General features: G+C 42.3%; 1 protein-coding gene across 3 annotated transcripts in view; it reads left to right on the top strand.

Annotated features, from left to right (window-relative positions):
* Nucleotides 1-23,691, top strand: part of RHBDD1 (rhomboid domain containing 1) — a 207,007-nt gene that overhangs the window by 147,929 nt on the left and 35,387 nt on the right. For all 3 annotated transcript variants that reach the window (XM_064457396.1, XM_064457398.1, XM_064457397.1), the window contains exon 7: nucleotides 17,245-17,292. In XM_064457396.1, the coding sequence (XP_064313466.1) occupies nucleotides 17,245-17,292 (48 nt within the window). The remainder of the gene's footprint in view (nucleotides 1-17,244; nucleotides 17,293-23,691) is intronic.

A 23,691-nucleotide genomic window follows, 5' to 3' on the forward strand; every position in this document is an offset into this window, starting at 1 on the left:
GAACAGATTTCTGAAACAGTGTAAGGTGTATTTAAATTGCTGTCACCTTTATATGCTAACTCCTGCTCTTGTGGATTATACTTTCACACTTTTGGGGCATGCCTTAACCCATGTGGTTAAGCTGGTAGCCTGTGGGTCAGATCTGTCCTTCTGCCTCTTCCTGAGCAGTTTTCCAAACAGCAAACACCACCACCACAGTTCTCTATGTACTTGTCACTGTCCACCAGAGGAAGCCAGGTGACTTCTGCTGCCATCACCTTTTCTGGGGAGGAAGACAGTGCACTGGCCAACTGGCTGCAGAGAAGAGAGGGAGGTCCAAGATTTAGTGGGGGAAGGAATCCCCAGACCATATTCTGGCCTTGTGCCCAGCAAGGATAAAATACTGTGTAGTCTGAGGGCTAAGGGAAAATACGTCTGAGGCTTGTTGGCCACTGTGACTACCCAAGAAGAAGGGCTGGTGCTGATGCCAGAAAAGAGGAGTCCACAGCCACTGAGAAGAACCAGAGATGAACCCCAAAGGAAGACATCAAAGCAAGGAGAGTAGAAGGGGAGTACTCAGCAACTGAAAAGATCCCAGGGTGAGGATGGGTGCTAAAGTAACTGGGAGCCTGATGGCTGCCTTCTGCAAATAGCTTATTAGCCCCCATGCATACCAGACAGTTGATCCAGCCTCATTGTACAGCATCATCTCTGGAGGTTCTTTGCAGCCATGCAGTTCTGTGGCTTTATGATTCAATAGGAAATCTTACAATACACTGGGTACTTCATTCTCACAGCCAATACTATACTCAGTGCTTTTCATATCCAAAATGGTTTTATAAATTATATGGGTAATCATCCCTTGGAAGTAGGAAGAGAAAAACATTGCATTTATACAAAATATATTCCTGGAATAAACACCACTACCATTCTAGTATGGTAAATGTCACAAATGGACCCAATTGCTATGATACAAAAGCGATCTTTTAAAGTGAATATGCATTTTTCCCTGTTTACTGTGGTTTGTGCTGCTGTTAGGTCCTTACCTTTCAGCTGTGGTCTAAAGTATACCCATAGAGTAAATTGCAAGACTGGTGATGAGCTGCTTTAAACAGAACTGGCTTTAAAAAAAGTCAATTAGAAATGACGATATGGGGCAAGAGTAGCCTGTCAGACATTTCCCACATCTCAGTGTTTTGCCAGACATCTTACACGGAAAGATTAGCGTTAACATTGCATCTAACGTTACTAATCCAATGATTCACATACCTTTTATTGATTTTGTCTGAATTGAGTTTGTAACTATTGGTTTGGTCTTAATTTATATAACCAGTGGCCAAATGTGCTGTTTTCTTAGCACTTCTTGCATTACAGAGATCTAGATGCAATGACAGTAACTGCGCCTGGCAGTCTACCATCTGGGTACATGCTAATAAAATAATCATCTGGATAGTTTTGGAAGTCATTGCAGATACTGGGGGGAAAATGTATTGGGTTTGATCTGAAAATTGCAGGCAGCCCAGTAGAATAATAATGATACAAATAATTTCCCCTAAAATCCTGGAATGGTCTCTGGTGGGATTTGTTTTACATGCATCATGAAGCTGCCTATGTTAACTTCGCTTTGATATCAAAGGTAAATAGAGGGTGAATGATTAAATCATTTCTATTCAGTTTTTCTGAAAGTAAAATTTAAGTCAGTAAGAAATGAACAATTTCTGCTCTGTATTATGACAGTAATGATGGGGGGAAACAGTATTTTCTTGCCTCGCTAAATAATATATAATAAACTGTTAGTGCCTACAGATCTTGGTCATAATTGGGTCCCATTGTTAGGATCAATATGCGTTTTTAAAGAAAAGGTAGTTCACTTTCCAAGGAATATATGCTCTTTGGCCTCTTCCACATTCTCAAATCAACTGTAACTCACGCCAAAGCTGCCCCCAAATCAATCCAGAAAAAGTAATAAATCCTCAAGAAGTATGTCTCTGTGAGAAGACATACCTCTCCAACACATTAGCAGCCTACTTTGTCCAGGAGTAACTTCCCCTATTCCAGCCCAAAGGCCCTTTCTGGAGCTGGAGCTGAACACAGAACACCTTATTTTGGGGCAGGAGTGCCCACATATTAGGTTATTTCTGAAACAGTTATTTCCATATTCAGTTCCCACTCTTCCCACTCTGTCTCCATCCAGTTTATCTTTACCAAAAACACTGGTGAGGGTGCAACAGTGCCTGTGGAAAAACCATGGGAGCAATGAGTGAGACTGGTTGGTATCTTGCGTAGGGCAGAGAGGGGGACTGGAGATGTTCCGATATTTATGATCTCAGACACCATAAATTGAAACTTCCCAGACACGGAAGTCTGTGAAATGAATTGTGGGAGGGAAAAATAGGAAAACCCATTAAATTTCACTGAATCTATTCAGGTTGTAATATATTTTAAGAAGGCCAGTACAGAACTTTTGTAGGTATTTTAAAAAACATATCTCACTTACTGGCTGGGTTTATAGCCTGTCCCCTCAGACTAGGGACAACATGGGGTAGTTAATGCAGAAGATTGTACTCAGGCTTTTGGGTGATGGATATTTAAATGGAGAGATTGAGCTGGGAAACCAGTTTAGCCAAGTTTGAAGTGACTACAGAATAGAAAATTACCAAGAGGAAAGCGGATATCAAGACAGTGTTAAACTGACTTGCAGAATAGTACAGGAAGCTTATGGTAGGACAGAGGGAAGGATGAACAAGCTTTCCTAGAGCAGAGGTTCAAGTTTGCTCTGTAACAAAGGTCAAAGAAATGTGACCTGAAATAAAAGCAGAAAGGTGTCCATGTTTTTGAAGAGAAGCTATTAGGGCAGAAGAAGCTGAGCCTACAAACAAAAAATGCTTCAGAGTAGCTAGGAGCTAAAGGAGGTGCTGTGTATGGGGTTAAGTTCATTTTACCTGTAGCCATTCTCTCTTACACTTATAATTTTTAGTGTTCAGAAAACTGTGGAAAACCTGCACCAGTGACACGTCCCAGAGAAGCATATTCTTGATTCAGGGGTTTGTACCTTCAGTGAGATAGTGAATGTGCTGGGAGAAAATTAAGGAGATGGTGCTAGTAGCAGGTGTTAAGCACTGGGCTCGGATTGCCACTGCCAACTGTTTTGCAGCTACTGCTCCATGCCTGCAGACCGAATGCCAGGATCCATGTCTAATGCTTCCCAACTGCAGCAAACTCGGGGCAATCTGGCAGATGTCCATCAGAGGTACTCAACCACATCTGTGACGCTGTGACAGGTTGTGGAAATGGGGCAGGCGTGGAGAACAGAGCAGGCTCAATTCCCATGTCTGCCCCTAAGGCATGGGTTGACATTACCGGTCGGCTGATGTAGCCACTAGCTGCCACTGAAAGGGGAGGTCCTATCCCCTGTTCCTAGCCACAGGCTCTCACCCTTCTCTGGCATTCCTCCGTCATTCATCTGACCATGCGGTGAGGTGATGCAGGGAGCTATGCCAGCAGAAAATGAATCATTCATTATGGTAAGGTTAGCTCTTTGGCAGATTAACTCCATGAGTTGGGTTAACAGAGATCCAGTGAGCGGCTGTGCTGGCACAAGGGAAACGAAAGCAGCCAGTTGGGAACCTGGATAATCTAACCAGTCGAGTCACTGAATCATAAAACTTCATTTGGAAGGGATCTCTCGAGATCATCTGGGCAAACTGCTGATGCCAAGCAAGACTATCACTGGCGTTACAATGGTGGCTGAAAGCACTGGCTGTTTCAGCTTCATTTTCTTTGCATATAAAATAGGGGTAACCCCACACTGGTGAAGCTGAATAGCTGTTTGGTGATGCATCTGGAGATCTGTAGGTGACAAGTACTGCCTTAGCGTGAAGGACTTAGAAGACCACTCAGTGCTGCCGGGTGCAAAGGATAGGAATTGTGTTTTTCCTGGCCTTATATAAAGGATTGTGGTATGGACATGTGATATGGTTTGGTTTAGGTGTAAAGGTGAATTGGTTCAAAAATTAAGACTTCTGAGCATAGCCTATGGAAAAAATACAACCATATGTCGTTGAAGAGGGCATGATACACAGCCCTAAATATTCAACTGTTTCTTGGTAGGTTTAAAACCAGTGATTGCCTGGAAGCTACTCCTGATGTGATAATGGCTGTCATATTTGTCTACCTAAACACAATGATGTCAGAAAGGAGAGACCTTCTTTGCGCCTTTATAGTAGCTGTTGCACACTGAATCAGTTATAACCAGTTCCTTTAAAAAAATATTTACTTTTCATCAGAAGTTTACATAACATGTTCTCCAAAGGAACAAACACTGTGTTTCAGCATAGTTTGAAACATGGGAGATGGAAAAGAAATTAATGAACAACATTTAAGTCAACATCAAAGAGCTTGCTTTCCCTCATAAATACCCAGACCACCACGCTATGATGCAATAAGGAGAAGTTCACGGTCAGTCTCTTTCAGGTCACTCTTTACATTTTTGAGACCTCATGCAGAAATCCTGCACTGGCCTTGAAAGAGTTAATTGCAGGCAGGGAGTATTAATACATATATACACCTTAGGGTGAGCCTGATCTTATTAGAAAGGTCTGAGGACGAATGATATTAAAATATTTTAAATAAATGAAAATGAGAGGATAAAGCCTTAGAATCCTCTCTAGAGGAATGAAGGGCCTGGTGACAGATACTGTGGGGTTCTCGAAAAAAAGGACTGCCAGGCTGGCAAGAGAACAGAAAGGGGTGGAGGAATTAAGAAATACCAGAAGGGTAGTGACCTCAGCCCATGGCAGGGGTTTTGCCTGCATGTTCTGTGCTGGGGAAGAAACAGACCTTGGCTTCCTTTCTGGGGATGAGGCTCTCCCCAAAACAAGCCTGCCCTGTTTGGGTTCAGAACTGGAGGCTGGTGGCTGGTATGAGAACACTTCAGTAGCTGAGCAAACCTGAGGCTGAGTATGAGTTAACTGGAGGACTGAGTCCTGAAAAGAACTAGGTCTTTGTAGACAGGCAGGAGGAGTTTGTGGTCCATGCAAGGGACAATCTCAGTCCATTTAAGCCTGGGAATGGTACATAAAGCTTTTGCTGATCTTTTCATTATATCAGGATCTGTTGCCTTGCTCTGACTGCAACAGGAATTAGCAGCAAATTGCCTGCATTCCCCTTCCCTAAGAATACAAAAGCCATTGGCAGGGGTGGAAAAGAGGAATTATCACAGCAAAATCTGGAGAGCTCTTGTGCACTTTCATGGAGGAAGGTGGGCACTGGGACAAGGCCCTTTTTGTCCTAGAACTCTGACAGACTGGGCACATGAAATTGTTTATCCCAGGCATATCTAACAAATGAGCAAATGGGACATCAGGCTTGTGACTGGAGAACAACAAATAAAAAATTTCCTATATTTACAAGTAGTAACAACAGGGTTGCTAGACTTGTAACAGTAGCATGCAAGGCTTATGAATAGACTTTGGAGGGAAGAATAACATAAGAGAGAGGATGGGAGGGAGAGAGGGAGGAAAGCGGAATAAAATGTAACAAGCTTTTGCCAATGTCAGGTCATGTCACAGTATTAATTTTAAGATAATCAGTTTTCATAGCCAGGGAAAATGTGGTAGATCTCCTGGTTTTTACCAAGTATCTGATAGTTGCCATATGGGGAATTACTAAAGATGTTACTTATATGTTACAATTCTGCTGGCTAAAGGGGAGACAAAAATAAGTACTGTAAATAAGAAACGTATCAGCTTTGAGGAAAGCTGATAGTGATGTTTCCCACATATCTTAGGTTAGCCTGAAAACTGATCCTGCTTTAATATATTTAATATATTAATGTCCTCAGCGTGCAGGTAGGGACACATTTATGCAAGTTGCTGATAGCATTTAGAGGGCACCATTAGTAAAGGAGGGTCAGGATATGCTGCACAAAGGGCCAGGTGACCCTGAGAAGTGGAGTAACAGAGGTGGCATGAAACTTAAGAAAGGAAAGAAGAGAAAAGCTGAGCCATGTGGTTGGGAGCATAGAGCTGTAAGCTCATCAGTAGCATAAACTCATCAGTAGCATAAATGAGGGGACAGGAAAATGTGGGCATTTAGCCTCATTTGAGGATTATTCGACTGTCAGCATGAAGCATCTGGAAAAGAAATGCAGTGTCTGATGGTGTCCTGAGGAGTGGCAGGCCAGGGAAGTGTGAATGCCATTGTCCAAGGAACCAGTGTGATGTCTGCAGTGCCGTACCCTGGTCTTGTCACCCTGCTCAGGAGTGAGTTTCAGTGGAAGTGGGTATAGGAGGAGTCTTCTAAGATGAGCAGACAGTCCCTTATACAGCACAGACTAGGGAAGAGTAGCGCTTTTATTCTTGGAAAATTAAGACTGAGGGGGGGGGTAACAGCAGTTTTAACAGTAGAGCCTGTCAGACATTTTCAGTCACTAAAACCAGATTGAACAGTCTATCTCTCTGAAACAGAGCAGTTCACCCATGCTTCCACAGCCTGCATTTGCACTGTGTAGTGATCTGGAAGCCCTAGGCACAGGCCAGTCCCTGCAGGCCCAGTACTGGCCCTCATTAGAGCAAAGACAGCCCTAATCAGGCCTATCTTAAAAAAAAAAAAAAAAAAAAAAAAAAAAAGGAGAAACTGCAGAGATGAGGAACGGCAATGTGGAGATAATTCCGTCTCCTCTGTGTGGGAGGCCAGTGTGCCCTGACTGCAGAACTATTAAGTATTTGTCTATGTATCCTTTAAAAAGGAGGGTTGGAGGATGCTGATAAAATAGCTAAATCTTGAGATCTGCTGCAAAGGCTTGTTCAAGATCTGCCATCAAAGACAGATAAAACAAATGGATGTAAAGTCATGTGAATGTATAGCATATGCAGGCCCTATGGCAAGGCAGTTTTACTTAAGTGTGCCAGTAAGGGTACGTACCTAAGTCAAATGGCTTGGAGTTGCAGGGCGGGGAGGCTGGATTGTAGTCCCCATTATGCAGACCTGAATCTGGAGAGACTTTGCTGGAGTCAATGAGGTTATACTGGTTGGCTTTCAGCCCAGTTTGGTTCGCTTGACCAACTATCTTTTCACCTTTGCTAGCAAACAGCAGCAGATAAACGTTGGCCTTGTCTGTGCTCTTTTTGGTGACTTAATCCCCAGCACAGGATTACTTATCAGACCTCTGTACACAAGGCAGAGTTAATTGGCTCAGATCCACCCGAGCGGAGTCCCTGGAGCTATGCTGATTTTTACTAGAAAATGTTCTGACCTGGCCACTTGATTTCCTTATGTAAAAGAGCTAGTTGGATTTTTCAATTATCTTCAGTTAGTGATAAAAGATAAGTCTTTCCTCATTTCATGAGTTGGGAACGTATTTATTGTGTGAATATTTGCTGGGGAGGTGAGAAAGTTGTTCCCAAGCCATCGGGATGTATTTGTTCCATCTCCCGAGCTCTCTTAAGTCCAGACTGGGTTTTGGCTGCAGCAGTGTGTGTCCACCTGTGGGTTCCTGAGTGTTGATGTCACAACCCTTGCCTAGGTCCCTATGTTTTTACTACTCTTACCTTACAAGATAAATAAATAATCTCAAAAGATAAATAAGCAGAAGCACAAAAGGCATGGAGCTATACAAATGGCTGAAGTTGCAATACTGACTTACTAACAGTAGATGGTACTAATGCATCTCCAGTTACAACATCTTTCTGATGGATTTGAAAGGCCAGAAGAGGCTTAGATCGGAACCTGCTAAAAATCATACAAGCCAAAGGCTGTAGAATATCATCTCCTCAACATCAGAGGGTGTTTAGCAGCCCAGTCACGGCCATATGTCAGTCTGTTGAGCTTTACTGAGTTCTCAGCTGAAAAACGACCATATAGGAGAGTGGCAGGAAGCATAGTGGTTGTTATGAGACTTTGTGAATTTTAAATCTATTTTCAGGAGTTCATAAAAAATTCTCTCTGGCCTGCACGGGGGAAGCACTCTGAAAAATTCCTGCAAAAATATGAAAGGCCAGGTGGAAAACTTCTGAGATACAGCAGCATAGATTTTTACTCCTTATTTTAACCTTTTTTACCCTACTGATGTTTTTGTTCCATATCTTAATTATATCTGAAGGAAATCCTACACTTTCCTCCCTTTGCGTACAGGATCCTGCAAATGTCATTAAGTCACATTGTTTCATTGCACTGGGGAGCCCAGGGAGCATTTCTATCATCCTTATGCATGTGATTAACACAGATTTTTGTAATGGGTAGCAGTTCACCTGGACCGGTTTCCATGGTGCCGTTAAGCTGGAAGTGTGGGATCTGGCACTGATTTGCTAAGAGCCGATGAGGAGTTGAAAGGGAATTTTCCCTTTGACCTGTTTGGTAGAGGTCACTAGTGCTAATCAATTTCCTTATCGGATTTCAAGCATTCAGGTTCTCTTCTTAGATATACCCCCTGAAATTTGCAGTAAGGACTGATTAAAGGGAGACAATCAGCTTTGCAATATGACAATTCCTTTCAGCGATGACTGAAAGGTCAATTAAATACTTGCTAACCAGTATGAACCGCTAGACGCTCCGCTTCTTTAGTGATAAGGTAGATTGTGTTTTGGTTTGAAGGCTGCATTGCTACCAACTAGTGAAAGTTCATGTACTGTATAAACAAAAAGAGATTAAATTCTTAAAGAACAGGTTTGGTTTTGGCCAGGAATGCTTTGAATATAGCTGTCCCAGCCTTTGGGCAGTGGGCTTATATCAGATTCTATTTTCTAGCCTGTTTTATAAGTTTTATAGTAACCTGCAACTATTCATTAAAATGTGTGAGACATTCAATATCTACTTCTCTTTATTGCAGCAGTGATAGCAGCAGAAAGAATATTTTGTTTCTCTGTCTGCCACCATTTGCTAATACAACTTTACACAGTGAAAAGGTGCACCATTCATGTGCACAATAATTGGCAAAGAAACGGTAAAAGCAAGTTTACCAGTGCCTACTGACTGATGTCTTAAGTGTGGTTGTGTGTTCCCCTTGAGTTAGGATTGCTGAGCGTTCTTAGTTACTAGTCATTACGTAAACCCAGGTACCTGATGCTAAAAATTTCAGTGATTAAAATCAAAGCTAGTAATCAATCCAGATCCTAATGAAATCAGTGAAAGACTCCTGTAGACTGTGTGAGCAAACAGGCTGGTATAGTCTGACCAAATACCACTGAAATCAATGCAAGGATGCTTATGCACTTCAGTGGATGAACAGTCAGGGTCTGTGTTCTCCCTGTACATATACACCCTCGCCTTTACACCCACATGCATGTGCATGCACACATAGAACTACAGAAGACAGATCCCTGAAATCTGTTCAAAAACATTTTTCAGGTTAGGACTCATCTTCAACGCGTTTTGTTTCATCCCAGAACAGTCAAAATTAATAAACTTTTTGTCTAAGAACATACACCAGGTTTCAGTTTAGAAGTATCTGTCAGAAACAAATGCACTTCATTAGGAATTTAGGGGATTTTTTTCCTGGATAGCAATGAAATAAATAATGTAAATATTCGCACTTCCAGACAGGCAAAACGTATTTAAGAAATGGTTAAATATACCCGTGAGAGAACTACCAATCAACACTTTTTTTACTAGTTTTGTTTTGCATTCTTTTCTGACTAGCGTGTTCATGGCCAGCTGTTTTTAGAGCTAGTAAAAATTCTCAAGCTCACATTAGGAAGGTTTTCAGTTACATGATCTGTAGCTACAGTTGTTAGAACACTTGGCATGGCATTTAAAAATGAGAAAATTGTTTTTGTTGAGTAACGCACCAATGCTGTGAAATAATATTTCACTGGACTTACAGAAAATGTTTTTGAACTTTGCTCTTAATGACCAAGTGATAGGCAATTTGGTAGGCAGGGAGTTTCCAAATGTGACTTAAAGTGATGTCCATTTAATCTGTGTGAATATTAGACATTTCAGTGCACTTATATGGGAAGGACTTGTACCTAATTGACCTTGACCAATATTTCTTTATCCACACTAGCTCATCTCACCATAATCTCTCAGTTGCCTCCATACTGGTGGTAAAGTATACATGCAACAAAAGTCTCCCTTGTCTTTGGTGGTCATCTTAAATGGGGAAGCTAGCACAGTTTAGTCAAAGCCTAGCAATTTTTGCTCTTAACTGTGAACTGCCTAATAATGTTCCTTGTTTTCTGGGCAGAAATTACCTATCTTGTGTACCATCAGTGTCTGCCAGGCAGCTTGTACAAACCTCTGTCTTTATTACAGAAGCAAGCACAATAAGAAGCATGTTTGGAATACGGTGACAGAGAAACTGGGGCTTGTAACAGTGCAGTGGCTTGTTGCTCTCTCAGATTACTTTAGACTCCAGAGGGAAAATAAATGCTAAGAGTTAAAGGAATATATGAAATTCAGAAAGGCCACAGGAAAAACTAGCCTGCCATTCTCAAAGCAGCAGAAAGAATGAAATGAGGATCGATGATTGGATCTACCACTGAGATTCATTAGGCAGGATCATTTCAGAATTCCTGAAACAAGGTGGAGGGCACAAATGCCACTATTGCCAGTACCACTGCTTCCCCAGATGCCTGTGGGGAAAACAGGTCTTGTGAGAGCACTGAGATGGGCCAGCCTGCTTTGTCCCTTCCATATGGATGTTTTTGCAGAACAGGGGAAAAGCTCTGTCCTTCTGCCAGCCCCTGTGAATTGGCAGGGAACAGGAAAGCTAATGGCCCAGCGTTGGCCAGGTCAGGAAAGCAACTCAGACCCTGGCTCTGGCTCTTGCAGGGACCAGAGCATCTTGCAGCTAGCCACAACTGAAGTCAACTCTGCCCTTGGCACCCAGCTCCCAGGACTTGGTACCTCCTACAGAACTTAGCACTTTCTCCACCAGTCTGCCCTATGTACTGCCCTTTTGGTGCAAGGTATGAGGGTCCAGGAGGTGCTGGAAGCAGGTGGGGTCTGGAAAACAGGGGAAGGAGAAGGCAGTGAGGACCCGGCCCAGCTAAGGGTGTGGGAAGGTCCCTTGCTCCTTGTGCACCCAGCCATGCCATCCTCCTTGCCTCTTCAGCCCTGGACTTCAGTGCTTCTTGCAGCTCCACTAGCATTGGACTACCTCCACCCTTGAGTTGCCCACCAGCCTGCTACCCAAAACGCGGGATGCTCCCCACGGAGGCAGGACCAGCCTGCAAGTGCTTCTTGCTGGTGTTACAAGTCCCATATCTCCCACCTTAAACCCAGCAATCTGCAGGTACTGGCAAGCTCTCAGGTGGTGCTTGCCCCTTGCTGGGCTGGCAAAGCCCCCTCTGCAGTGTAGCCAAGGGGCTGGGAAGCACTGCCAGCATGGTGAGGGGGCAGCCCTACAGAGCTAGTGTTCACTGGCAGAGAAGGGGAGCTTACTGGCCCATCTCAAATGCCCTGTGCTTAATTCCCTGCCCTACTATTTACTCCCTGAAAAATATTCCTGGCTATATCCTATAGTCACTGTCTCCATATAAACATTCAGAAAATAAGGCTACAAAGTCAAAACAGATCAGCATAAGTCGTGTCAAAGTATCTGGCTGATGATTTTAATTTTAGAGTAGAAGTGGCCATTGCTTTGCATATGAGTGGACAGAGGAGAGGACACAAAATCCATATGAAAACCAAACGTTTGGCTTCACATTCAAACATCACTCTGTGTCTCCATTTAACCATTATTTCAACTAAAAGGATTAATGAAGTTAAATATCAGTGGGGCTGGTTGAGATTTTGTTGTGGTTCTGTAATGAGAAATATGGCATATTCCTGCTTTTTCTGAACTGAGAGTCAGATGGAGTGTAACTAACATTTGTCATGGTACCACTAGTCAAGATAAATACGCTGGAGTGGAACTGAGGGGGAATCAGGAGGAATAAATCGGTCCCACAACCGTGACTTACAGGCTGGAAGCAGAACTGTATGGAGACATGACAGTTCACTGACAGTTGCTTTTGCCCTGCCATAGACAGTTGTAACAATTACACTTACACTTAATTACTGTATTTAGACTGTGGTAGGCTAAAGCACTCAGTAGGATAGGAGGTGTTAAGAAGCAGAATGCATTTTAAATTTAGAAAATCCCCTTGAGAAATATCCTTATTTCACACTTATTATTAGCAAAGCCAGCTTTGGAGAGAAAATCTTTGCTTCCATGACTGGAACCAGTGTCTTCAGCAAGAAGCAGGTGTATAGAAATCTCTCTTATGGGGACACCAATGCTCCATCTGCTCTGAAAATCTAGTAGCTGCTAAGTCATCTCCCGTGCCATGTATATTTGACATAATTTTTAAAGGTTATCAATACTGGGGCACTGCATGCTTAACGGATAGGGTTTTTTATCTTATTTCATTTTCCTGTGAGCCTGAAAGTAAATACCTGTCTGATCCTGCTACTATTAAATTCAATGACTGAAGTCCTTGTTTGTTTCAATGGTGGAAGATTTAATGGTGCAAACTTAAATATTTGAAATAAGTGACCCATAGTGATACAAGGCACACATCCAACAGGCAGAAGGTCATTTCCTTCTTAAGCTCTTTATACGTGTGAATTAAGATGTCTATGAAAAATGCTTTAGCATTTCTTCCAGATTCACCCATGTAGCAAAATACATGCAGAGCAAGCAGAGTTTGCAGGGGGAGGATTGGAGCAAAAAATTACAAAATAACATATTGTGCAGCTCACAGTCTTGGCTGAAGCTGTCAGCACCCAGCAGTTTCTGTTGTGTTTCTTATGGGCTAAGATTTTTTGTATCCTGTGCTCATTGTGCACCTTGTGTGTTGGGCTCCTTTGAAAATTTGGGTACTTGTTTTTCCTGCCTAATTGGAAGCAGAACTCATTTGAAAATGTATTCACTTTCCCTCCAGGGATGGTACTATACCAAAATACAGTGTATGCTTTGGCTTAATTTAATAAGTCATAATCTCTTCTCATATTTTATTACATTTTAGTGAGAGGTGATTTTTTCCAGAGATGACTCAAAATAATACAAAAGAAACAAGCTTGTCCTGTGAACAAAACATGAATTATAGCTGATAAAATCAAGATAGTTTGAAGGCTTGCCAGCACAAAGAATGAACTCCCTCAGATTCCTAACTTACAGAGTAATGTTAGCAACCCAAATCTCCTTAGTAATTTTGAAGTTTAAAGGAACCTTAAGGACACTCTAAGGAAATCAATAGAAAGAAAATATTCCCTGTTAACACAGAAGCGAATCACTGCAAAATGAGGAAAAGAATAAGTTGGTTTCTGCTGTTTTGATGAAGACCCACAGCTTACAGTGCTCCTGGACACATTTAACCTGTGCCTTTTGGATGTGGACGTTGTTATGATCATTGGGAACTGTCATCTCAAGAAAGTACGTAATCCTGTGTGTGAAAATGTCAGCATAAGCAAAATGAGATGTTCGCTTGGTTTTCTGAGTTTCTTGCATGGGGGTTATTGTGCTGAAGCTCTGTAGGCAGCATTATCTCGCAGCTCCTCACCAGGTGCTGTTCAAGATGTGAGCTTTGGCTTTTAAAGCCATTTATGGGTGGAATACAGCACACTGTGCCAGCTCAGGCTGCAAGCCTTCAGATGGAGGTGTAAATTCAGCATACGCTGTAACTGTGCATTCAAAGATTTACATTGCGAGTCTCATATGATTTGGTACTCTGGTGGTGCTGTTGTTTATTTTAATGCTGGAGAGCATCTTTCAATCAGGCTTTTCTACAAAAGGAAGTGGAACTGATTCAAAGAATGAATATATTGGGTTTTTCAGTGCACTGAACTCATGCTTAAGGATCCAAATAAATTCCTAAAAATTCATCCTATAAAAACCTGTAGAAGAGTCTCTCTTTGTCCTCATCAGTTTCTCTGTAGCAGAATGCAAGAGATCAGCTGATTTCAGTGGATACTATATCTTGTGAGCTGAAATCAGCCCCAGTTCTGTAAAGAACAGAAGAATGTATGTAAACACCTTTACATTAAGGACATACTTAAAGGTTTTGGATGTAGGTAGAGTTGTGCCTAAAACAAAACTTGTGTTTTGCTAAACAGGTTTAGGTGTGAAAGAGAAAATTGCATAAAGCGTGCGAGGCTCTGCCTCAGCGAAGCACTTTGGGATGTTCTCAGGAACTTTCTCACACTGGAACTTTCTTCGCAGTGCACGTGACATATGGTCTTAGTATTTTTAGAATGAAAAATGTAAAAGACTGTTCTTACACCATGGCAGATCATTCATTCTTCTAAATGCCTTACACTAGAGTTTTCAGAAGGTATCCACTGACTCTGAACCTCAGTGCCATCTTGCAAAGTTTGAGGGATTTATAAACACTGTGCATCTCTGCCTCATGCTTTAGAGATATGTTCTTGAACGTTCCCCCCAGTCTGATCTCTGTTGGTGTATTTTGAGCCTCTCCAAAACTGTAATTCTCAGAAATTAGACACCCTAAGCCACTGGGAATATTTAAGAATGTCTGAAGATCATATTCCAGACTTCCTTTGTAGCCTTGGGCAAGTTGCTTAACCCATCCGTAGCTTCAGTTTCTTCACCTGAAAAGGAGGGAGAATATCTATGTTGTATGCCTGCTGTGCAGCTTAATTCAGAAATGTGAGCAGGAGGTGCTCTGAATTCCTGGGGTGCAGAATGCAATTAAGCTACAAAATATTATTAGTACTAGTATTAGTTTTAAATAACACATTTAGTTTTAAATAACACATTTATTCTAAATATAACGTTCCCCTACTTCCTACAATACTATCTAAAAGACCATTCACATGACATAGATACATGCTTTGTGGGTTATGGGTGAAGTCTTAGCTTCATTAAAATTTTGCTGTTGGCCTATGCGGGGCCAGAACTCCATGGTCAATCCTAAACCTGCGTAAATCCATGCAAGATCAAGGCTTCTATACTGTGAAAATATGAGTTGTCCTTGATTTTTATAAACCCTAGAGAACCATTTATTGGGCATAAAATGCATTTAAAAGGAAAAACCCCATAACTATACATTTCAAATCAGTTAAATATTGCTGGCATTAACTATAGTTAGTCTTATGAATAATTTGGAAATCTCGTTTCTGTGGAAAGATTAAATCAAGGTTCAGAAATATCCCTGAGTCAATGATACTCATTGCAACTGCTGTCTGAAATCAGTATGTACTTTCCAAACTCTTCAGAGGACTAGTCCCTACTCCAAAGAATTCAAAGCCTGAGACGGAGAGAGAGAAATCCCTGAAAAAAAAAAATTAGCCTCTCAGTGTTCTTCAGATACTGAGATTGGAATCGGTCAAGGCTGATGGCAGTCTACTAATGACTCTCTTATTCTTCAGGATTTAGTTAAGAATGAAGACCGCAACACAAATGAGATTGAGAGTGTAAAATACCTGAGATGAGGAATCAGCTCCCCACTGCCACATTTTCAGCCTGAGAAGCACATAGCTACAATTTGAGGCAGACTTTTCAGTTCTCCTTGTATAAGTGTAATAGTGGTTATTTTAAATGCATGCATCATACTGAAAGGATAGTGGAATGGATGCTTTCTAGTTCAAGGTCTGCTGCTGAAAACATTTTCTGCTTTATTAGCTGTATGCATGCTGCGATGTCTCATAGTACTCAGCGAGAGTACTCCTGGGTGCCAGGATTTGCAGGATTCAGGCCAGAACAGAATGTAAGATTAGGCTCTGAACCAGTACAAGTGGGCAAACTGCAGATGTGTAGAGGGTAGCAAAGTGACACTAGTTGCTGCCTACCTACCACCTCCTGATGTCACTAGGAGTTTTTCCCTTCAGCCTGTTATTGCAATATGTAGGTCTTTTGTGCATCATACTCAACAGCCGGATCTCTTTAGCTCACTAAGAGTTAATATTTGTGCACCATTTTCTCTTTCATGGAGAAACTCTTTATCAGCCTGGCAACTTGTGAACTCCTAGCATTTGATCTGATGCAGACAGTGCTCCTGATGAAAACAATAGCAGTATTGATTGAGGAGCAACCTGAGGGACTGGGCCCTGGACTGGGCTAACACAGCTGAGAGATTAAGTCAGTGATTGAAATGCTTTCAGTAGAGTTAGAAGCTGTCCCTTAAGACAGGAGATTTTCTGCAGACTAGAGATTTTAGATGTCCTCATACGAACTCTGATGTATAGACAACTCACCCCTAAATCAATCTTTTCATCCTACAGACATGGCTTTCAGAGTTCTCACCATGACTGAATTCCCAAGAAGGACCTGGAGGTGCTGCCTTTCATGCTTCCACAGTTGTGTTCTCCATTAGGTGAAACATTGGCTCCCTTCAGTACAGAATAGTGCAGCTTACTGGCTCCTTCCACAGTCTCCTTGGAGTGACTGGGAACAGCAGGACATCAGAGCTGCCCTGGGTTGTGCTACTAGAGCCATTACAACCCTTTGCTCTCCCGACCATGAGGAAAGACAGCTCTAATTGTGGCAGCTTTCCAAATCTTTTCAATGGCTGTGTGACACTTTCACTTTCTAGTCTTTCAGAAGCAGCCCTGAAAAAGAGCACTGTCAACCCAGAAAAAACAATGTGTTAATCTTCATGGGCATCCAAGGGGCAAAACAAACTTGGAGCACTTTAGTAGCTAGGCTTCATAACCTCTCTGCTTCATGCCAATGCGACCAACCCCTGGAGACCTCACAGAATCATTCCTCACCTTGGTTAACCAGCTTTATTACCTGCTTTATTTAGCAGCGTGACTGGGGTCAGTTACACTTACTAAAACTCCTGACCTTGGATAAGGCTTCACTGGTCCCCCCCAGCAGGACAACATCCTTTTTCAGTGCTGATAAAAGGCCTGATTATGTGCACTGTTATACAGTTTCCCACTGAGTTATTCTTGACTAATACCAGTGTTAGGAAAACATAGCAAAGATTTCTAAAATGTTACATGGGATATTATTTTTGGGTTGTTGGGACTTCTTTAATTGATACTAATTGATAAATACTTTTTCCATGGCACAGTGAGAATCAAATCTAGAACTGTGTCTGCATCTGCTTATCAGTGCTGCTTTTGTAGTGGAAGACAGTATCATTTGTTGCAAAATGTGATATTTACAGGATAACTAAAGCTTTGTCTATGTGGGAAAATATAGAGGATTAAACAGACACATAAATATAAGGTTGGGTGAAAATTTATGTAGACATTCTTCTTCTGGTCTACTAGAGGTTTGTCTGAGTTTGGCTTAAAGTGAAGGTCAAAAAGACATCATCTCTGCATATATTTCTACCCTGCAAAAAACCACTAACTTTTGTTTTCTCCATTTAGTGTGCCAAAATTTTGACCTGGTGTGTGGTCCACAGGAGGTTTTCTTAGGTAAGTGCTCAAAAAAGCTTTCTTTTCCTCTCTGTTGGACCTTTCTTGCAGGTGATTCAGCTCAGCTACTGTGATAAGCCAGGATCAAATATCCATCTGGATCCAATTGTGCTAAAAAAAGGGGTTATTGTCTCCCAGTCTTTAATCCTCTCCCAGTTGTTTGTTGGTGTCTCCCTGCCAGATATTATCACATCCTCAGAATGTTTGTAGAGATGTTCAGAAGAGGGCCCTTAAGTTGCTTCTGACAAAATCCTCTGGGTTAGCAAAGAGCTATTACTTAAGCCATCTTAAGTAAACCTGTCTTGTTTTGATTGATAGGGATTAGGAATGCTTAAAAGATCAGCTCTTAAGAGGCTATATGTCCTGCCTGCCTGCTCATCTGGTGGCAGGTAGCTGGAGACAGTAACCACCCATGAATTTGCAGAGAGCACATCTGCCTACCATCCCAGAGTAGCTCTTCAACCTCACTGACACCAGCGGTGGTGGGCTGGGACTCCGGCATTCTGTTCCCCATTTAGCTGCTGGTCCACTATGTAATCTTGAGCACATCAACCATCTATGCCTCAGTTTGTGCATCAAGGCATAATCATCTTCACAGCAGGAGGACTGTGAGAGTTAATTGTGCAGTGATTTGATCCCCTTGGTGCTGAGTTACAGGCAACTGGTGCTACTTCTGCACTTCATAAGAATTAACTTTTTTTTCTTTCTGATATCTTGAGTAAATGAAAAGCCGTGTTGAAAAGTTGTGTTCACAATGGGAAACTATACTTCACTTTGAAGAATGTTGTTTATTCTGATGACTCACTATCAGGATTGTTGCTATGTGAAGTGGCCCAGCAAGGAATCCTCTTTCTCATCAGAACAAGCACACAATTCCCAGGAACAATGCATCAAACTATTCAGCTGTCCACATGGAGGGCTCAAATCCGCTGTCTGGGTGCCCCTGAAATTCAGTTCAACTTTGTATTGCTGGGTAAGGTTAGCATGAGTGCATTCTTACGTGCATTCAATTAAAACTCACATCAGCTTCTCAGAGATACCAACACAAGTAACACCGGAGTAAGCAATAGCAGCCCTGGCTCCTTATTTGGAATTGCTCTGACTTTATTTTTGGCCATAGGGTGATATTAGTTGTTACAATACAGGGCAGGAAGGGAAGTGGTTGTTACCTGCTAGCTGTGTTGCTAAGCGCTAGTGTAGGCAAGACAAACTGTTGGTAGAACACCCTACATGTCAGTGAGAACAGCAGAAAGCAAGATTCCCCTTCCAACATTAATAGAAATTAGGAACACCTTTTCTCCTCCTGAAGACAAGCAGATAAAGCCATGTTGTGTAATGTTATATGAACCTAAGCCCATAGCTCCGCAGTACAAAATACTTGTCAGCCATGCCAGCTTGAGGAGTTCTCATCCCTGGCTCATTCCACTGACAGAGCACAGTCCTTCAAGTGGTCATCTCTGTTGGCAGCCAACCACAGTGCAGAGATAGTAATAAACAGTCAGGGGACATTCCACTCTTGAAGAAAACAGCGTATGTAACTATGCCTAAAAGTGTCTGCTAACGTGGTGCACAGCTGGGTTGCTCCCCAGTTTGGCTGATGTTCCTCCTTACACTAACCTGGCTTTGTAGAGCAGTATTGCATATATGTGGATATTTATAATCTGTAATATGGTCCAAGTAACTCTTCCAGTGGAATAGCTGGGGTAGCAGACTGCTGCTTATGTGGCTGGAAGAATCTAGAATTGAGCCCTTAAAATGAAAATTAACAACTATTCCTTGGTGGAGGGTCAGTGTGCAAAGTGAGTGGTTTTGCAATACTGCTATAGCCCAGGAGTTAAACATCTATTTTCAAGTAAGTATCCTTCCAGAAAATTCTCACTCTTCAAATTATTATAAGATGCTTTCAGCTGTCCCAAGATGATATGATGGCTGGTGAGAAAAGCAAATTAAATATACTGAGTTTAAGCTGGTTTACTGCTTAACTGTATCCTCTACTGGGTTTACTGCAAAAGGGTTATTACCATCTTAAAGCTGGGAGCTCCTGTCTCCAAATCCCTGTAACATCATACAAAAGTAAATGGGACAGTTAACTGACTGCCACCATCATAACTTACCTGCTGGAAGTTCACACAAGCTTCTGACAATAAAATCCTGCCTCTAGAAGGCACAGGACCAAATCCTGTCATCACCTGAGGCAAACACAGTTTGACCACAGCAGCTTTGGGTGGAGCTATGTCCACGCCACCAGACACAGCTAAGGGCCAGCCTTCACCTTTTCTGTATCCAAAGGGCATCTTACCCTCCTGGTGTCTGACTGAGCAGTCGCAGTGCAACAGCCCCTCTCATGATTGAAATCTTTAAGAGGAGACATGGAGATGATGGGGGAAGGGTGGGAGGTGGCATTTCTCAGAGATGTCTGACCCAATTAATTCCCCCAAGGGTGCGGTGGGATTGCAGGAATATCTCCTGGCAGCCTCCTGCAAATGGGGGTCATCCACTCTGGTCCTCAGAGGCCATCTCTCTCTCCCTCGTCTCCACCATGCCAGGGAGCCTTTGGAGCAGTATTGCCAGACATCTGTTAGCTGCTGCTACCTCTGATCATTTCTCTGCTTGCCACGCAATAGGCCCCAGTAGCAGCTCACACTATCTCAAGAGACATTAGTTAACTGCTGTCTTTTCCTCTCTCTGTGGCTGTCTCCGTGGCCACTGTCATCTTTGCATGGGTTCCTCCGAGGGTTCCTCAGCAGGATGGAGCCAAGGGACAGGACCTGGGGAAGGGAGGTCAGTGCAACAAGCCTTCCCCCCTCCTACTCTTCTTCCAGTGTATAGTCCACGCTGCTTTTCTGTTTTTCTGACACATTTCTCCTTGCTCCCTGCAAAGGCTCATTTTCTCAGGCTGATTTCAGAAGCAGTAGGAGATGCCGAAGTGAAGCCAGTGTTGTAAAAGCACACTGAAACCTAGCTTAGACTTGGAGCCCGGCCTAGCCAGATCAGCAATAAAATTTTCAAAAGAAAAGAGGAAAAAAGCTATTTCCCATCACAGGAGCAGTGGAGTGTTTTCCATGGGAACAATGATGTTCTGGTTAAGTTCTAAAAACTTTTCTAATTATTAGGCCAAACCAATGTGAAAGCTGATGTCAGCAGGAAGAGCTGATGGGAGGAATTATAATTGTGTCTGGGGCCATATGAAAGCATTATACCATGTCTTGCTCCAGACTTTGCATGAGTCATTTTCCTCCTGGTCAGGATTTTGTATTGAAGCGCAGACTGGCAGTTGTCTGGATCTTTCCCTGTGCCAAAACTGCTGTGAAGTTGGTTTTGTTTGGTTTTTTTCCAGTGCCACTGTGAGAATTACCATCAATAGAATTTCTTTGCTGTGGAGGGAGCATGAAGCAAGGCATCACACTGCGTGGGGCAATAATTGCAATGCTTGCTGCTGATTTATTGTCAGCAAGTTCTCTTGTGCAAAGAGTGCTTCCTTAGTTCCATCCATAAAACTCCACTGGTTTCAGGAGGAATTATGGCTGCTTGCCACTTCTGAGTATCTGCCTCTGAGTGCTTAGGTCTTTAATTGTATGTATATTTTCTGCAAAAGCCTATTTGCTGCAGAGACCTACCTTTAGACACCACAGTGCAGGACCCTTCCAATACTGTACTGTAGTTTCCATTTGTAAATCTGAGCTAACAGTTTTGCCCCTCCCTTGATCAGAAGGCACTTTTTTAAAAGCGGATCCACCAAATGATCTACCTCTTTCCTCCCCTTTCAGCTCATGCCAGCTCACCATGGCATCACTAGAGAAGTACCCACTCTTTTCACATAGCACTGGATTGGACTCCAGGATACTCTGAAGAGACAGAGTCACAAATTTATTGATGCTGTCTACAAGTGTAATGGGTTACAAGACCGTGTAAATCTAAATTTAGTAAAAGTAACAAAGCAAGCAGTTATGTCATAGAAAATGGGCAAAGCCTGGAAGTTATCTGACAGTTGTGTCAAGCACTTCCTGCTAAATCACAGAGAAAAACCCATCAGCTACCTTGTGATCCATGTCATTCGTGTCCACATGATGAGCTAAGCCACCGCACTAGCATCAGCTGCATTCATTCACAGCCGTATCGTACTTCCTGAATCCTCGTGCAGTCTTTCCAGTGCATAATCTGGAAGGGTTTGTTATATGTGAAGCCTGCTTAAATGTTCATGCACTTAAAATATTCAAAGGCTTCTGTCACACTCACAAAGCAGTGGCAGAGGTCCCCTTCCTCAAACTTCTCCTAGGCTGCTCTGGGAGAGGCTTGACTTTTTAGCCACTGTGGGTGTTAAGTACGTGCCCTGAAGAGTCTGTGCTCATGCATGATATGAGGTCTTTATCACACTTGAGCACAGATTTTCCCAGACTCAGACACGTGGATACTCAGGCCTTTTCAGTTTACGCATGCAAGATTATGCACTTGCACAGATGCACCACCTTTGTACAGGATTTTAAAGCACAATCGCTTTTTACTTAGTAGCACAAAAATATACGTATCTACAAGAAAGAAAAAAACAAACCACACTAAGAAAATATCTATATTTCCTGCCTCTGTTTCTTTACCACCATGGGCATTACTCAGAGTCCGGTAAGTTGATCAGTTTTTCCTTGCAGTTCATCTTAGGACTTCTGAACCCTGCAGTCTTTTTCAGCTCTGCCTTTTGGCTGGTACCTCAGCTAAACCAGAACATGCATGCTGAAAAAGCATTTCTTTCTTCTGGTCCATTTCTGCGCCAGACCTTGTGTATTTTGCTGCACATGTGTTTCTATATCCCAAAGACTGCTATATCTTGATTTATGTATTTGTTTTTGATAATTTTCTCTGCTGCAAACAGCAGTCCTCTCCACAAGAGCTGAAAGAAGTGACTTTTCCTGCACCATCTTATCTTCTTTTGACAGTAACTTCTGAAACAGATAAGCCTCCTTCCATCAGTCCTTTGCCATTTTCTGCTGCAAATTCATAAAACTGGAATTAAAATTCATCCTGCTGTAGTATGTGGTGGTTTCTCTCTCGACAGTTTTCTGAGTGAGAGCAGCAAGTGTGAAGGTGTTGAAAAGCAGCCTGCAGTGCTGCATGTCAGCTCTAGCTCTCTAGCAGGAAACACTGCTGTAGCGAGATCAAAAACTGGTATTAGCATGGTGTTTGGGTCAGTGCTGCCTATTCTTCTTGTTCTGTTAGAGAACATGGTATTTTCTTGCTTCATCTGTAACACACTGACAGTGGTGACTGTCATTATTATTAAGGGGTGGTCTGTCATACTTTTCAGTAGAAAATTGGATTCTTGACAAAAGAGTTTTGCTTAAAGTTTGGTCTTTGGTGGGGAAATTTCACTTTTTTATTAAAATCATTCAAAGAATATATTTTTTGCTTGAAACTTTTAGAAAGTATTTCTTTAGTGCAATGTTGTTAATTTTTATGGGACATAGGGACAGATGTGTTTACATTTTCTGTCTGTTTTTATGGCTCACTATTATAGCACTGACTCTTGTGGTTCTTCAGAATACTGATCAAGTGCCAAAGAATGAACAGAGGGCCAGTATCTATTTCACAGTTTTATCAGGATAAATCCATGCAAGCGCCACTGAAAGCAAGGCAGTTTCTTTGTATATATGTCAGTCTATCCACAGGGCTTCTTGACTGGTTGAGCACTGGGGGCAGAGCTCCCTCATGGAGACATGGCTTATATTGGCAGAATAATAGTAATCTTTTGCCAATATACTTCAGGCTAGTTTCCCATACTGCATAAACTATGTCTGGAAGAAAACTAGTTTCTGCTGACACTGCTTTTGTCAGAAGAAGAAAAATATCCAGCCTCTGACTGAGACAGTCGTATGACCAGACACATTATGTACAGGCAAGGGCTCAGATGCAGTATCTGGCCCTCGCTGCCACCTGGCTAGCCCTGCAAAGGGTTTTTGCTCTTGTGGCTCCCTTGTAATAAAACCAAATAACACCACTTCCTACCCCTTGGACAGTTGGGTCAAAATAACGGTGCAGGCAGATTTGGTAGGTAAAGCAAGATCCCCTACTAGTCTGTTATTTTCATGTGAATGGCTAGATTCATCACTGTGACCTGCCAGCAGAATAATGGTCTGTCTTCTTGGTGATAAGCCACAAAAGCCTGGAGGTGCTCCTGGCACCTTCTGAAGTGCAATCTAAGGTGCATGTCAGCACTGATTAAATGGAAGCTTTATAGAAGGCGGTTTGGGCCTTGATTATTTCAGAAGCACCAGTAGTCAGGGAACTGGATCACTTGAGCTGTCAGCTGGGTGATTTAGCACAACTCCTATAGGGAATAATGAAGGTTGTGATAAACTGCAGTGTAAGAAGGCGGTAAATAACTTTTATGGTAGAACTGTATTTGGAAAC

Source organism: Phalacrocorax carbo, chromosome 7, assembly GCF_963921805.1.
Source record: "Phalacrocorax carbo chromosome 7, bPhaCar2.1, whole genome shotgun sequence".
Lineage (NCBI taxonomy): Eukaryota > Metazoa > Chordata > Aves > Suliformes > Phalacrocoracidae > Phalacrocorax > Phalacrocorax carbo.